Below are 16,374 nucleotides of genomic sequence, written 5' to 3' on the forward strand. Positions count from 1 at the left end.
ATTAAAAAAAAATATAAAAATCTAATTAAAAAATTGATCAAATTATAAAGGCTTATAAAATAATTAAACCTAATTTTTACGCACTTATCTATTGACATCATGCTAACCGCTAACATCATCAATGAAGACATGGATTAAATAGTGTATTTATAATTAGAATAAATAATTAATTTTAATCATTAAAAATTCGTATGCTAATAAAATTAATTATGCAAAAATAAAACTAATTTGATAGTTATAAAAGATAGATTTTAACAAAAATATTCAATCAAATTGATCGTATATTAAAAAAATAACATTAAATTTTTTTATTATTCTTCCTTTAATAAAAGATAAGCATATTATAAATCAACAATCAATATAAATTATTTTTTCACATTCCAATTTTTATGTGCTCAAATAGAGGATTGTAACTAGAGAAGAGAACAAAATCAAAATTATAGATTCCAATTCCATATTATTCAAAGATCAAATAATGAAAGCTTAAGTAAAAAGAAATAAATAAATTAAATAAATAAAAGGACTCAATAATAAAAGACAAGAAATTGAAAAAACAAATTATAAAAAACCACAGCATACAAACACCTTACTTAGAATAATTTTATATCACAATAAATAAAAATACTAAAATATAATTTATTATGAAAATAATAAAAAAATATAAACACACATTAATAAAACAAAGCTAACTGAAAAAAAGTAAAAAAAAAAAAGTTAGGATTAAGGTTCAAAAAAAGAGTTAGATTTTTTTATTTAAAATGAAGTAAAAACAAAAATGAAATAGATAGAGAAGGATGGGAGCAACTTACTTAGAGAAGGGGAGAGAGACACAATTCCGGCAACAGAAGGTGCAGCAACGACATCAATGATGGCGGAGACAGAGGGAAAAATTTTATTTTAGGCAACGAAACAGGATTAAGACGATTCCACAGAATCTTTGAAAAAGAATGTAGGTGATTGGCGCTGGCAAAGGGTGGTCGGACGAGCTGCCAAAAGTAGAGAGAGAAGAGAACGTTGGAGAGAGAGGGTGTGTGTTGCGAAAATGATGAGGGAAAAGGTTTACGTTTTGAATTTAGGGTAATTAAGTTTATTGGCAGATAAATCTGACAGTAACGTATTGTAGATTACCAAAATGCAGCATTCCACTAATTATATTTACTAGCGAAAAAATTCACCGTTAAATCCCACGTTAAATTTTGCGCCTATTTTCCCATTTTTCTTTCAATTATTATCGGTAAATTTACCGTTGAAAATAAAAATTTGCTGATAATAATTTGACCCGACAAATCTAAAATATAAACCATCAATAAATCTACCGATATATAAAGCTAACACTAATGTGTAACACTAAATTTAACGATATTCTGTATTTTTTTTGTAGTAATTTCTTTAACCTTCTCCTGCCAAAAAAAATGAAACGAGAAAATTAACCATTGAATCGAATATTCTTTGGTCACACTTGTGTGTGATTAATAATCCTTTTAATTATTTAATTACTAATTATTGCAAGTATAATTGAAGCCAAGTTTCAGTGTGAATGAAAGAACTTGACCAAAAAAAAAATTCACTATCCAGAATAATTTATTTTTTAGTAATATTTATCCTATCAACTTGCAGTTAAAATTTGTAGTGATCTAGTGTGGTTAATCTAATTCAAATATGCATTAATTTATTTGAATTAAAATTTTGTGTAATTTGCACACGTTTTATGACGAATATAAATTATTAACGTTGTTTAAATAATAATTAACGGTTAATTCAAAACAAAAGAAATGAAGTCAATAATTTTATCATAGATGGTTATATAGTTGTCCAAATTCTAATTAAATTAATATTAATTATTATCATAATTAAATTCTTTTAATAGCTATAAAACATATTATAAAAGGTAATATACCCTTAAATAAGAGAGTTGACTAGAATTTATCCTTTTAAATTTTTATATAGATGTCAAGAATATTTGATGTATGAACAATGTTTTTCTATTTTCACTATTCTATTTCAAAGTGTATATATATCTTGTATATGGAAACCTATATTATATGGCGGCGCAAACCACTACTAGCAGAAGTTGATGGACTCGCCAATTAATCAATATTGTCAGAGAACGTGATTATTCCATTGAAAATTGATTAACTTGTGGCAATTTGCGGTTGTGGTTCTTGTTGTGATGAGTTGGTGTCAGACAGTCTTCCATGCTTATCGAGTTCAAGAATACTCTGAGAAACTATGTAATCTAGTGCAGCAACAATATCACGAACATGTGGACGAAAAATTGGTTGGTCCTGCAGACACATTGCGGTTATACAAATCGCATGATGCATGCAACGCACAGGATAGCTTCCCCGCAATCGAGGGTCAACCATTTGCCTAAACTTTTTCCTGTCACTTAAGAAAGCACGAGCCTGCATGCAAGTAAGGTAACGTGTGCATGTGTAATTATGAGAAAAAAGAATAATTGTAAGAATGTGTACGTGTATGTATATGTATAGCGGCGTCGTCTATATACGTACCCATGAAACTAAGTTTTGGCTGCCTTGTTTTCTAGTGAAATCCATGGCCTTACGACCAGTGATCAACTCGAGCAAGACAACACCAAAGCTGTAAATATCGGATTTAAGAGTTAATTTTCCACTCATGGCATATTCGGGGGCGCAGTAGCCGTACGTTCCCATGACTCTGGTGGAAACATGGGTGTTGTCTCCAACAGGCCCTAGCTTGGCGAGCCCAAAATCTGAGAGTTTTGGGTTGAAATCATTGTCTAATAAGATATTCGCCGATTTCAAGTCGCGATAGATAACAGGTGGATTTGCTTTGCAATGGAGATACTCCAGCCCACGAGCAGCCCCGGCCGCGATTTTCATTCGAGTTATCCAACTTAGCCCTCCTTCCTTATTATTCAATGTAGGATCTGCTGCTGCAAATTCATTTCATGAATAATTATTAGAGCTTGCGTTAGTTGCATTGTCATTGATAGCATTAATTAATTAAATATAATTACCAAAAAGATGATCTTCAAGGCTACCCATGGGCATATATTCATACACCAACAGCCTCTGCTCACCATCGGTGCAATAGCCAATCAAGTTAACGAGATTAGAATGGTGGAGGAGGCTAAGCATAAGCACCTCTGTCACAAATTCTTGAAAACCTTGATGCCCGTCATGATTTAATTGTTTTACAGCAACCACCTATATATCAAAGCTAAGTCATGTCTAGATCATATATATATTTGTAAAATAAATAACATGGATGCATGCCTGGCCTGTCAAAAGACGACCCTTGTAAACCCTTCCAAAACCGCCTTCCCCAATCAAGTTGGCTTCCTTGAAAGTGTCGGTTGCCCATTCAAGCTCCCGAAAACCAAAGCTGATGGCAGCGTCTGTCTTGCTTTCACCCCGATCCTGCTTCTTCTTCTTCCGCCCTCTCCCTGTATTATTCTTCTTAAAGTAGTTCTCAATTAATAATTCCATTCTGTTCATCTCCCCGGGCCCATGCTTCCCGTGGTGATCATCATCAACAAGGCAAGAGAAGCAGCTCATTTCATCTGATGTTGATGATGATTCTCAATCATCGAATTTTCAATAGTAATATATTACACAAATATATGGATCGGATAGTGGCAGATGCATGCATGCACATGCAACACAAACAAATTAAATTAATCTAAGTAGCGGCAATAGAAATATAGAGAAATTACGCCTTGGAGCCTTCAATTCGTCGTATTTCTATCATTCATGCCAAATTTAGAACACCAGACAACACTAATTTTATCGAATACCAAGTGTATCTTCATTGTCTCCTTATCAAGTCTACCTTTCTAACTACTTTCCTCGTTTTTTTCTTTAACTAACGCGTAAAGACTAAATATTCACTAGATTAAATTATTCTTATTTTTTCAAAAATTAAAAACCTGCATACACAAAAATTAAGTTATCGACATGTATTTATGTAATTTACACATTTAGGTATTGTTTATTTTATGGTAATCACTTAAAATACAAATGTTTAAAAACGTTTTAAAAGACGGATACAAATGTCCCACTAATGATAATAGGACACATGTAAAATCTCGAATTCATTAAGAAAATGTATAAGTAGATAATGAAAATATTAAACAATGTGAACAATGGATATACTAGATGTTCAATTTATTAGGTGTATCGATGGTTATTCTAATATTAAGATTTAGATGAGTAATTTGGAGATATAGTGTGTTTTACTTGAATTGGTCCAATTTTAAAATTTATTATTTATGTTGTTCAAAAAAATCATTAATTACCTAACATAATTCATTGATTAAATCGGACAAATTGTATTTATACGAAGATGTGGTCTACAGGTTCAACCCATTTAAAAAAAATGTGATTGAACCAGTTTGTGGAGCCAAGCATATACCAAGTTTGGCCAGAAGTTAGCCTTTTTCTTTTTTTATTTGTATGGGCTTAACTTTTTAATATAATTTTGATGTCAGTAAATCTAAGATTATTTAAAAAATATCAAAATAAAAAATTTAAACTTTTATTAATAGTTATATAAGTTATATATTTTTTAGAAAATTATTCATAGTTAATTATTATCAATTTAATCTATGTAACTTTTATTATTTTTTATTCTTGTAATATACAAATTATATAGTGTCTGAATTTATATTTTTAAAAGAAAAGTACTTTTTTTAATTCGAAAAATTACTTTATCAAATTATATAGATGTTTGAATAAAATTTCTTACATATTTAATTCCATTAAAAAGACTGAAAAACATCCTTTAGCAAGTAACAATTTGTAGTAACAGCAAAAAGAAAAACAGAGAGAAAAAAATAGTTAGTGAATCACGTGACTCTTTTCTCATCATCCATTTAATTCTTCTGCCTCTCGAAATCCTTTTCTTCCTTTCCGAATTTCATTTTTTTTTCTCATTTTTTCTTCTTCTTTGAACATGGCAAAAATTTTTGGCTAAGGCTAATTTTTATTCGCGGGAATGAGAAATAAAATTCCGTATAATAAACAGGATGAAGATATAATAGGATAAAAGTCTCTACTCCGTGAAAATCCGTTTAACTTCCATTTATATGAAAAGACTAAAATATTCCAATACATATATAACATATGAGATACGAAAAAAATTTTAGACCGTCAAAAATTCAAAACTTCCGGTGCTTCAGAGTCTCTCTTCTCCTCTCTTCGTCAAACCCTCAACCACTCATCTCCTGAACACTGTCAACCGTTGGCCGCCACCTTCCAACTCTTTGGTCCCTCAGCGCCACTTCCCACCCTTTTAGTGGCTCAGTCGCTCACCGCACCTCTCGAGCTCACTGTCACGCTCACCTCGTCTTCTTCTCCTCGTCGCGTCATTACCGATTGTCGTCTTCTTCTCGTCGGCAAAGCAGCGTCTTCTCCTCGTCGCCGATCATCGCATCTTCGTCGTTCGTCCACGTCTGGAGTTAGGTTAATGAGATTCTGATTCTAATTTCTAATTTAATTATCATTTATATTTGTGATTCAATCTAAGGTTAGTGTGATTCTAATTCATGATTTATATTTCTGATTAAAGCTTGGGTTAATCTGAAGTTAGGTTAATATGATTTTGATTCATGATTTTTAATTTAATTATAATTTATATTTGTGATTCAATCTAGGGTTAACTGATTCTTATTCATGGTTTATATCTTTTATTCAATCTTAGGTTAATGTCTTTGTTGTTGTTAACGTCTTTGGAGACAAGGAACATGATGTTTAACATATTTTTTTCATTTTTTTCTAATTTTTTTAATTTTTTAAAAATCTACAAATATCCATGGATTCCTCAGTCTCCGGCAAATACGGAATCTCCGTTACCCGTTACGGGAACGGGACAGGGACGAGAATTGAATATGGAGGCGGGGGACGGGGGACAAGGAGCAGGTAGCATGTCCCTGCCTCCGTGGATACCCGTTGCCATGCCTATCTTTTCATCTCTTCTTGTAATCACACACACAATATTATTAAAGTCATTTTCTTTATCTTATTTTTTTTCTTTTTCTACTCTATTTCTGGTTATTTGAATATTATTTTTTACATTTTAAATCATGGAGTTTCAGATTAATAAGTAAAAGAAGCATTTAGTTTTTAAATTTCAGTTATTATTGAGACTTTAAAATAATTATTTTATTCAATAATTAATTATATCTCTAATTTTGTCATTTTTCTACTTGTGGGTATAAAAATTGCGTAAGATTGTGTTAATCGACATTAGCTCACAAATATTATTATTATTATTATAGAATTGTAGAGTTATTGGATATCATTCGGTAGCTTGGTTTTTACGTAATCAAAATTACTTTCAGTTCTTTAGAACCAAGTTGTGAGTAGATGTTATATGTATAATTATTTTTAAGTGTATTATTATTAATATTTAAATTGAATCATTAATTCTAGCATTTAAAAATATTTGATTTTTGTGATTTTTAAATTATTGGGATGAATATTAATTTTTGAAAAACTCATAATTTTATAAAAATACACACGAGGCGATATGCATATATTTTATACAGTATACATATTTTTTTATTTGACTTTATTTTACATTAATTAAATTTTTAGTATGTAATTTTATATATTTTTTATTTACTAGTGTGAAGGCCCGTGCATTTGCAAGGGATTTCATTTTGGTCAACATGTTAAAAAATGAAATGATTCAACATTCTCAAAAGAAGAAAAAAAGATAACCTAATAGTTCACATTTATTTACAAAAACTATTCATAGCATAAAGCAAAAAATAATATAGACTAATTAACAAATTCACATATTATACATATTATGTGTTCTAGAAGATGGAAAATTAAAGTTCCAAAATATGATACACATCCCAAAAGTAAACCAGAAAGTTGAGAATCCATCTAAATAATTACTTTCTAGTTACAGAAACTTGAATTAGATGATCTTCTTTCGAAACCATCTTAAAAACACATGAATATGCGGCTTTAAATTTATATATTTTCACAAAATCTTTCTATTTAGGACCAATTTTGTATTCACGGTTCCTGCCTTTATTTTTCAGCACATTCATTACAAAGCTTTTAGTAATCTCTGAGTTCTTAACAACAAACTTCTAATGTTTTGATCCTCTAGTATTAAGTAGTAACCTAGCAAAGTGATATGGGATATGCTCTATAAAAAAAATAACAATTAGTCCATAAAAAATAAAGTAACCAATAAACATGAAAATATAATTATACAAACTTACAAATCGATCAACTTTGACATCATATTTAGTCAAGGTCTTGTTATGATGTAGAACAACATATCTATTTATTTCAATATTAATTTATAGGAAAAATATCATGAAACTAAATATTACAACAATAAAAAATGTAAGATGATGCTATACAAAATATTCTGAAATGCAAATTAACTATTCTACTCAATACAGTTTGAATGTAATAAACCTAACCACTAATTAGTTTACATTAAGAGATACAAATTAAAGAACACATATAAATTAATGTAATATTAAATCAGAAAAGAATAAAAAATAATATGAAAATAAAAATTAAGCATAAAACATGTAATGCTAAAAAATAAAAAAAACTAATATGGAAATATTTAACATATATGATAATACCTGACGCTAATAAATTTTGTGTTAGACCACCAGCATCTTAATCAACACCAATATCATTTGACATTTAAAAAAATAAAAAGAACATTCAAATAAAGAAAGAAAGAAGATAGTATTAAGGAAAATTATAAAAAAAAAGAAAGTCCATATATAAAAAAGATCATAATAATAACAAGAAATATAATAAGTGAAAAGGAAGGAAAAGCTATAATACTTAACCATTAGAAAAAAACAAATAACCTATAGTATTTGTGGATGTAGTGTTAGTTAATGAAGAAACAACATTTCCTACGAAATATCACAAACAGCGAGCACAATATAATATATACTATATCTAACACTTGATTGAGAAATACATGAAAGAAAAATTACCCGGACCATGTGAATGTTGAGATCTTTGACTTCGTTTTCTTTTTAAACATTCCTTTCTATATAACCTTGCTGAAGTATATTACTGAGACATTTAAACTTGATTTATCTCAAAAAACAACAGAAGATAAATATACTAATATGTAGCAAAGAATCTTCAACATGATACTTGAGTTATTTTGTTTATAAAGAATACCAACCAATCACTTCAGCAAACAAAACTACACACACATATAGAGACACACACATATATAGATATATCTATAAAGTAAATCTACAATAGAAATGAGAGAAAAAATCTAAAACCCAGATATCTAATATGCATCTGAGCCTAGTCTAACAAAAATATGTTGAAAAATCTGACTCCTAAAATATAGCATCAAAGCTATATCCAATAACACAATATACCTAGTACATAGCTAGATAAAAGAATAACATATAACTCATAATTTATTGTTTCACACTCACAATAATCTTATATATTTTATCATTTGATATGGATCCTGTTATTATTATTATCATCGTCGTCGTCGTCGTCGTCGTCGTCGTCGTCGTCGTCGTCGTCTTTTAGATACGAAATTAAAAAAAATACCTTGCTAGGATACTCAAATAATTATAAAACAACCATTAATGAAATTAAAAATACACACTACACGAATAAATAGAAAAGCGGTTGGATTTCATTTATTCTTCTACTTTCACACAAACATACATATACATAAACATCACAGCTAGAAATAAAAAAAGGCTAAAATTCGTAACCTGGCCACATCACATCATTTATACAGGACACTTTGTACAATTCCTAACAAAGTAAAAACAAACAAAAGGAAACTATCAAACCATGCTAGTCTTTGGACACAGCTAAAAAATGGATGGGACAGAGAGACAACATCTTCATACTCATTTGTAACATTGGATTTAGTGCCTATGGTTTAACTATTTCTTAGATTAGTAGGCTATTTCACAATAATACCAGTAGCTCCATTAAAACATCTTAAGAATCACGGTTCTTGAGAACCTTAAAAGCCGGGGCAAGCCCCTCATCAGCAACTTCATCAAAAGCATTCTTCAGATTTCTCTTAACCTTTGCACCCCTAGGAAGATTCTCAGCAGTCTCTTGCTTGATCACATGAACAGGAGATCCATCAAGAACAGTAGAAAGTACTTCCTGCCATGCAAAAGAATGGAATAATTAAATAAATGTATACAGGAGAGAACATGCAACCATATAAAGAGGCACATCATCCTAATTTTCCAGCTCAAAAAAATTTATAGTCATCGCTAATTTGTGAAACACAGCAGATAATTTAACCAACCAACACATTCAAAATTTAAATCTCTCCAAAATAAACAAATTACTGTAGTTTTAGTGAGAGAAAATTCAAGAGGACCTCAATGTCGAGGTTGCACTCCCCATCAACAAGTACACTATCATTAACAGTTTTGCCTTTCTCTTTCATAATATCAACTTCGCTGCTTATATCTTCCAATCTAGGAACTCCAGCATCATTTTCACCAAGAAAATCAATAAAAAGTCCGCAATTTGTCTTCACATCGAAACAATTTCCATCACAAGAAAAATACCCTCGTCCAGTGGTGCGCGAAATTGTGAACAATACTTTTTCACAACTCAAATAATCCCCGGTAATGGCTCCAAGAACTTGGTGGCTCAATACCATGGCATTACACAACTTCGCACAACTAACCAGCAAGTGCACTGGGTCGTCCAAGTAATAAACCTTACGTGAGTAAGGGTCGATCCCACGGAGATTGTTAGTATTGAAGCAAGCTATGGTCATCTTGTAAATCTTAGTCAGGCAAACTCAGATGTATATGGTGATGAACGAAAATAACATAAAAGATAAGGATAGAGATACTTATGTAATTCATTGGTAGGAACTTCAGATAAGCGCATGAAGATGCCTTCCCTTCCGTCTCTCTGCTTTCCTACTGCCTTCATCCAGCCCTTCTTACTCCTTTCCATGGCAAGCTCGTGTAGGGTCTCACTGTTGTCAGCAGCTACCTCCCATCCTCGCAGTGAAAGCTAATGCATACACTCTGTCACAGTGCTGCCAATCACCGGTGTGGTTCCCTCCCCTACCGGAATAGAATAACTCTTTTGCGTCTGTCACTAACGCCCAGTAGGTTACAGGTTTGAAGCACGTCACAGTCATTCAATCATTGAATCCTACTCAGAATACCACAGACAAGGTTAGACCTTCCGGATTCTCTTGAATGCTGCCATCAGTTCTTGCCTATACCACGAAAACTCTGATCTCACAGAATGGCTGGCTCGTTTGTCAAGCGAGCACTCGGTTGTCAGGCGATCAACCATGCATCGTGCAATCAGAAATCCAAGAGATATTCACTAAGCCTCAAATGCTTGTAGAACAAGAGTGGTTGTCAGTCACTTTGTTCATGAGTGAGAATGGTGATGGGCGTCAATCATCACCTTCATCAAGTTGAAGAACAAGTGATATCTTGGACAAAGAACAAGCGGAATTGAATGGAAGAACAATAGTAATTGCATTAATACTCGAGGTACAGCAGAGCTCCACACCTTAATCTATGGTGTGTAGAAACTCCACCGTTGAAAATACATAAGAACAAAAGTGATCATTGGTTTCGGCCCCAGAGAGGGAACCAGAAGAACCAAGATGAAGATACAATAGTAAAAAGGTCCTACTTATAGAAAACTAGTAGCCTAAGGTGTACAAAGATGAGTAAATGACATAAAAATCCTCTTCCTGGCCCACTTGGTGTGTGCTTGGGCTGAGCAATGAAGCAAATTTCGTGTAGAGACTCTTCTTGGAGTTAAACGCCAGCTTTGGTGCCAGTTTGGGCGTTTAACTCCCATTTGGGTGCCAGTTCCAGCGTTTAACGCTGGGATTTCTTGAGGTGACTTTGAACGCCGGTTTGGGCCATCAAATCTTGGGCAAAGTATGGACTATCATATATTGCTGGAAAGCCCAGGATGTCTACTTTCCAACGCCGTTGAGAGCGCGCCAATTGGGCTTCTGTAGCTCCAGAAAATCCGCTTCGAGTGCAGGGAGGTCAGAATCCAACAGCATCTGCAGTCCTTTTTGGTCTCTGGATCAGATTTTTGCTCAGGTCCCTCAATTTCAGCCAGAAAATACCTGAAATCACAGAAAAACACACAAACTCATAGTAAAGTCCAGAAAAGTGAATTTTAACTAAAAACTAATAAAAATACACTAAAAACTAACTAGATCATATCAAAAACATACTAAAAACAATGCCAAAAAGTATACAAATCATCCGCTCATCACAACACCAAACTTAAATTGTTGCTTGTCCCCAAGCAACTGAAAATCAAATAAGATAAAAGGAAGAGAATATGCAATGAATTCCAAAAACATCTGTGAAGATCAGTATTAATTAGATGAGCGGGGCTTTTAACTTTTTGCCTCTGAACAGTTTTGGCATCTCAATCTATCCTTTGAAATTCAGAATGGTTGGCTTCTTTAGGAACTTAGAATCCAGATAGTGTTAATGATTCTCCTAGTAAAGTATGATGATTCTTGAACATAGCTATTTATTGAGTCTTGGCTGTGGCCCAAAGCACTCTGTCTTTCCAGTATTACCACCGGATACATACATGCCACAGACACATAATTGGGTGAACCTTTTCAGATTGTGACTTAGCTTTGCTAAAGTCCCCAATTAGAGGTGTCCAGGGTTCTTAAGCACACTCTTATTTGCCTTGGATCACAACTCTTATTTTTTTTTCGTTTTCTTTTTTTTTTCTTTTTTTTTTCGATTTTTTTTTTTTGAATAGCAATGCTTTTTCTTGCTTCAAGAATCATTTTATTGATTTTTCAGATCCTCAATAACATGTCTCCTTTTTCATCATTCTTTCAAGAGCCAACATTCATGAACCACAAATTCAAGATACATATGCACTGTTTAAGCATACATTCAGAGAACAAAAATATTGCCACCACATCAAAATAATTAAACTATTATAAAATTCAAAATTCATGCAATTCTTCCTTTTTCAATTAAGCACATTTTTATTCAAGAAAGGTGATGGATTCATAGGACATTCATAACTTTAAGGCATAGACACTAAGACACTAATGATCATAAGACACAAGCATGGATAACATAAAGCACTAAAATTCGAAAAACAAAGGAATAAAGAACAAGGAAATCAAGGAATGGGTCCACCTCAGTGATGGCGGCTCTTCCTTGCTTTTGAAGGTCCTATGGAGTGCTTGAGCTCCTCAATGTCTCTTCCTTGCCTTTGTTGCTCCTCTCTCATGATTCTTTGTTCTTCTCTAATTTCATGGAGGAGAATGGAGTGTTCTTGGTGCTCCACCCTTAGTTGTCCCATATTGGAACTCAACTCTCCTAGGGAGGTGTTTAGTTGCCCCCAATAGTCTTGTGGAGGAAAATTCATCCCTTGAGGAATCTCAGGGATCTCATGATGAGTGGGATCTCTTGTGTACTCCATCCTTTTCTTAGTGATGGGCTTGTCCTCATCAATGGTGATGTCTCCCTCTATGTCAACTCCCACTGAATAACAGAGGTGACAAATGAGGTGAGGAAAGGCTAACCTTGCCAAGGTAGAGGTCTTGTCCGCCACCCTATAGAGTTCTTGGGCTATAACCTCATGAACCTCTATTTCTTCTCCAATCATGATGCTATGGATCATGATAGCCCGGTCTATGGTAACTTCGGACCGGTTGCTAGTGGGAACGATTGAGCGTTGTATGAACTCTAACCATCCTCTAGCCACGGGTTTGAGGTCATGCCTTCTCAATTGGACCAGCTTTCCTCTTTAATCTTGCTTCCATTGTGCGCCCTCTTCACATATGACGGTGAAGACTTGGTCCAACCTTTGATCAAAGTTGACCCTTCTAGTGTAAGGATGCTCATCTCCTTGCATCATAGGCAAGTTGAACGCCACCCTCACACTTTCCGGACTAAAATCCAAGTATTTCCCCCGAACCATAGTAAGATAATTCTTTGGATCCGGGTTCACACTTTGGTCATGGTTCTTGGTGATCCATGCATTGGCATAGAACTCTTGAACCATCAAGATTCCGACTTGTTGAATGGGGTTGGTAAGTACTTCCCAACCTCTTCTTCGGATCTCATGGCGGATCTCCGGATATTCACCCTTTTTGAGTGAAAAGGGGACTTCGAGGATCACCTTCTTCAAGGCCACAACTTCATAGAAGTGGACTTGATGCACCCTTGAGAGGAATCTATCCATCTCCCATGACTCGGAGGTGGAAGCCTTTGCCTTCCCTTTCCTCTTTCTAGAGGTTTCTCCGGCCTTGGATGCCATAAATGGTTATGGAAAAACGAAAAAGCAACGCTTTCACCACACCAAACTTAAAATGTTTGCTCGTCCTCGAGCAAAAGAAGAAAGAAGAGAGTAGAAGAAGAAGAAATGAGGAAGAGGGAGATGGTGGTGTATTCGGCCAAGGAGGGGGAGAAGTGGTGTTTAGGTAGTGGGAAAATGAAGGGGTAAAGAGGGGTTTATATAGGAAAGAGGGGGATGAGGGTTCGGCCATTTGAGGGTGGGTTTGGGAGGGAAAGTGGTTTGAATTTGAAGGGTGAGGTTGGTGGGGTTTTATGAAGGATGGATGTGAGTGGTGAAGAGAAAGATGGGATTTGATAGGTGAGGGGTTTTTGGGGAAGAGGTGTTGAGGTGATTGGTGAATGGAGGAAGAAGAGAGAGAGTGATGGTAGGGTCCTGTGGGGTCCACAGATCCTGTAGTGTCAAGGAAAAGGCATCCTTGCACCAAATGGCATCAAAATCCACGTTTTGAGCCTTTTCTGGCGTTAAACGCCGGGCTGGTGCCCATTCCTGGCGTTTAACGCCAGGTTTTTGCCCTTTACTGGCGTTTAACGCCAGTCTGGTGCCCCTTTCTGGCGTTAAACGCCCAGAAGGGTGCCAGACTGGGCGTTAAACGCCCAACTGCTAGGCTGACTGGCGTTTGAACGCCAGCAGCATCTTCCTCCAGGGTGTGCTGTTTTTCTTCCTGTTTTTCATTTTGTTTTTGCTTTTTTCATTGTTTTTGTGACTTCTTATGATCATCAACCTACAAAAAAGATAAAATAACAAAAGAAAATAATTAATTATAAAACATTGGGTTGCCTCCCAACAAGCGCTTCTTTACTGTCATTAGCTTGACAGAGGACTCTCATGGAGCCTCAGAGATGCTCAGAACCGTGTTGGAACTTCCCAACACCAAACTTAGAGTTTGATTGTGGCCTCCCAACACCAAACTTAGAGTCTGACTGTGGGGGCTCTGTTTGGCTCTGTTTTGAGAGAAGCTCTTCATGCTTCTTCTCCATGATGACAGAGGGATATCCTTGGGCCTTAAACACCAAGGATTCTTCATTCACTTGAATGATCAACTCTCCTCTATCAACATCAATCACAGCCTTTGCTGTGGCTAGGAAGGGTCTGCCAAGGATGATTGATTCATCCATGCACTTCCCAGTCTCTAGGACTATGAAATCAGTAGGAATGTAATGGTCTTCAACCTTAACCAGAACATCCTCTACAAGTCCATGGGCTTGTTTTCTTGAGTTGTCTGCCATCTCTAGTGAGATTTTTGCAGCTTGCACCTCAAAGATCCCTAATTTCTCCATTACAGAGAGGGGCATGAGGTTTACACTTGACCCCAAGTCACACAAGGCCTTCTTGAAGGTCATGGTGCCTATGGTACAAGGTATAGAAAACTTCCCAGGATCCTGCCTCTTTTGAGGCAATTGCTGCCTAGACAAGTTATCCAGTTCTTTGGTGAGCAAAGGGGGTTCATCCTCCCAAGTCTCATTTCCAAATAACCTGTCATTCAGCTTCATGATTGCTCCAAGGTATTTAGCAACTTGCTCCTCAGTGACATACTCATCCTCTTCAGAGGAAGAATACTCATCAGAGCTCATGAAAGGCAGTAGTAAGTCCAAGGGAATCTCTATGGTCTCAGTTTGAGCCTCAGATTCCCAAGGTTCCTCATTGGGGAACTCATTGGAGGCCAGTGGACGTCCAGTGAGGCCTTCCTCAGTGGCGTTCACTGCCTCTTCTTCCTCCCAGAATTCGGCCATATTTATGGCTTTGCACTCTCCTTTTGGATTTTCTTCAGTGTTACTTGGGAGAGTGCTTGGGGGAAGTTCAGTAATTTTCTTGCTCAGCTGACCCACTTGTCCTTCCAAATTCCTAATGGAGGATCTAGTTTCAGTCATGAAACTTTGAGTAGTTTTGATTAGATCAGAGACCATGGTTGCTAAGTCAGAGGTATTCTGCTTAGAGCTCTCTGTCTGTTGCTGAGAAGATGATGGAAAAGGTTTACCATTGTTAAACCTGTTTCTTCCACCATTATTATTGAAACCTTGTTGAGGTCTCTCTTGATTCTTCCATGAGAGATTTGGGTGATTTCTCCATGAAGAGTTATAGGTGTTACCATAGGGTTCTCCCAGGTAATTTACCTCTTCCATTGAAGGGTTCTCAGGATCATAAGCTTCTTCCTCAGATGAAGCATCCTTAGTACTGTTTGGTGCATTTTGCATTCCAGACAGACTTTGAGAAATCAGATTGACTTGTTGAGTCAATATTTTATTCTGAGCCAAAATGGCATTCAGAGTGTCAATTTCAAGAACTCCTTTCTTCTGACTAGTCCCATTGTTCACAGGATTCCTTTCAGAAGTGTACATGAATTGGTTATTTGCAACCATTTCAATCAGTTCTTGAGCCTCAGTAGGCGTCTTCTTCAGATGAAGAGATCCTCCAGCAGAGCTATCCAAAGACATCTTGGATAGTTCAGAGAGACCATCATAGAAAATACCTATGATGCTCCATTCAGAAAGCATGTCAGAGGGACATTTTCTGATTAATTGTTTGTATCTTTCCCAAGCTTCATAGAGGGATTCTCCATCCTTCTGTCTGAAGGTTTGGACTTCCACTCTAAGCTTACTCCATCTTTGTGGTGGAAAGAACTTTGCCAAGAAGGCATTGACTAGCTTTTCCCAAGAGTCCAGGCTTTCTTTAGGTTGGGAGTCCAACCATATTCTAGCTCTGTCTCTCACAGCAAAAGGGAATAGCATCAGTCTATAGACCTCAGGGTTAACCCCATTAGTCTTGACTGTGTCACAGATTTGCAAGAACTCAGCTAAAAACTGATGAGGATCTTCCATTGGAAGTCCATGAAACTTGCAATTCTGTTGCATTAGAGAAACTAATTGAGGCTTAAGCTCAAAGTTGTTTGCTCCAATGGCAGGGATAGAGATGCTTCTCCCATAGAAATCAGGAGTAGGTGCAGTAAAGTCACCAAGCACCTTCCTTGCATTGTTGGCATTGTTGTTGTTTTCGGCTGCCATTTGTTCTTCTTCCTTGAAGAATTCGGTCAGGTGCTCTAAAGAGAGTT

At 35.3% G+C, this 16,374-nt stretch overlaps 1 protein-coding gene and 1 non-coding gene across 2 annotated transcripts; one reads left to right on the forward strand and one right to left on the reverse strand.

Annotated features, from left to right (window-relative positions):
* Positions 1-2,132: 2,132 nt before the first annotated feature.
* LOC130933886 (probable serine/threonine-protein kinase PBL21) lies at positions 2,133-3,542 on the reverse strand. Its single transcript, XM_057863492.1, has 4 exons — positions 3,261-3,542; positions 3,002-3,191; positions 2,514-2,917; positions 2,133-2,405 (listed from the first exon to the last, which is right to left on the reverse strand). The coding sequence occupies exons 1-4, from the start codon at positions 3,540-3,542 to the stop codon at positions 2,133-2,135; spliced, it is 1,149 nt and encodes a 382-aa protein (XP_057719475.1).
* A 12,272-nt stretch (positions 3,543-15,814) lies between these two features.
* On the forward strand, positions 15,815-15,922 carry LOC130937678 (small nucleolar RNA R71). Its single transcript, XR_009068884.1, has one exon. It is a non-coding gene; the product is annotated as a small nucleolar RNA R71 (small nucleolar RNA).
* Positions 15,923-16,374: the final 452 nt, after the last annotated feature.

The sequence above is a fragment of the Arachis stenosperma genome, chromosome 6, assembly GCF_014773155.1.
Source record: "Arachis stenosperma cultivar V10309 chromosome 6, arast.V10309.gnm1.PFL2, whole genome shotgun sequence".
In the NCBI taxonomy this organism is placed as follows: Eukaryota; Viridiplantae; Streptophyta; class Magnoliopsida; order Fabales; family Fabaceae; genus Arachis; species Arachis stenosperma.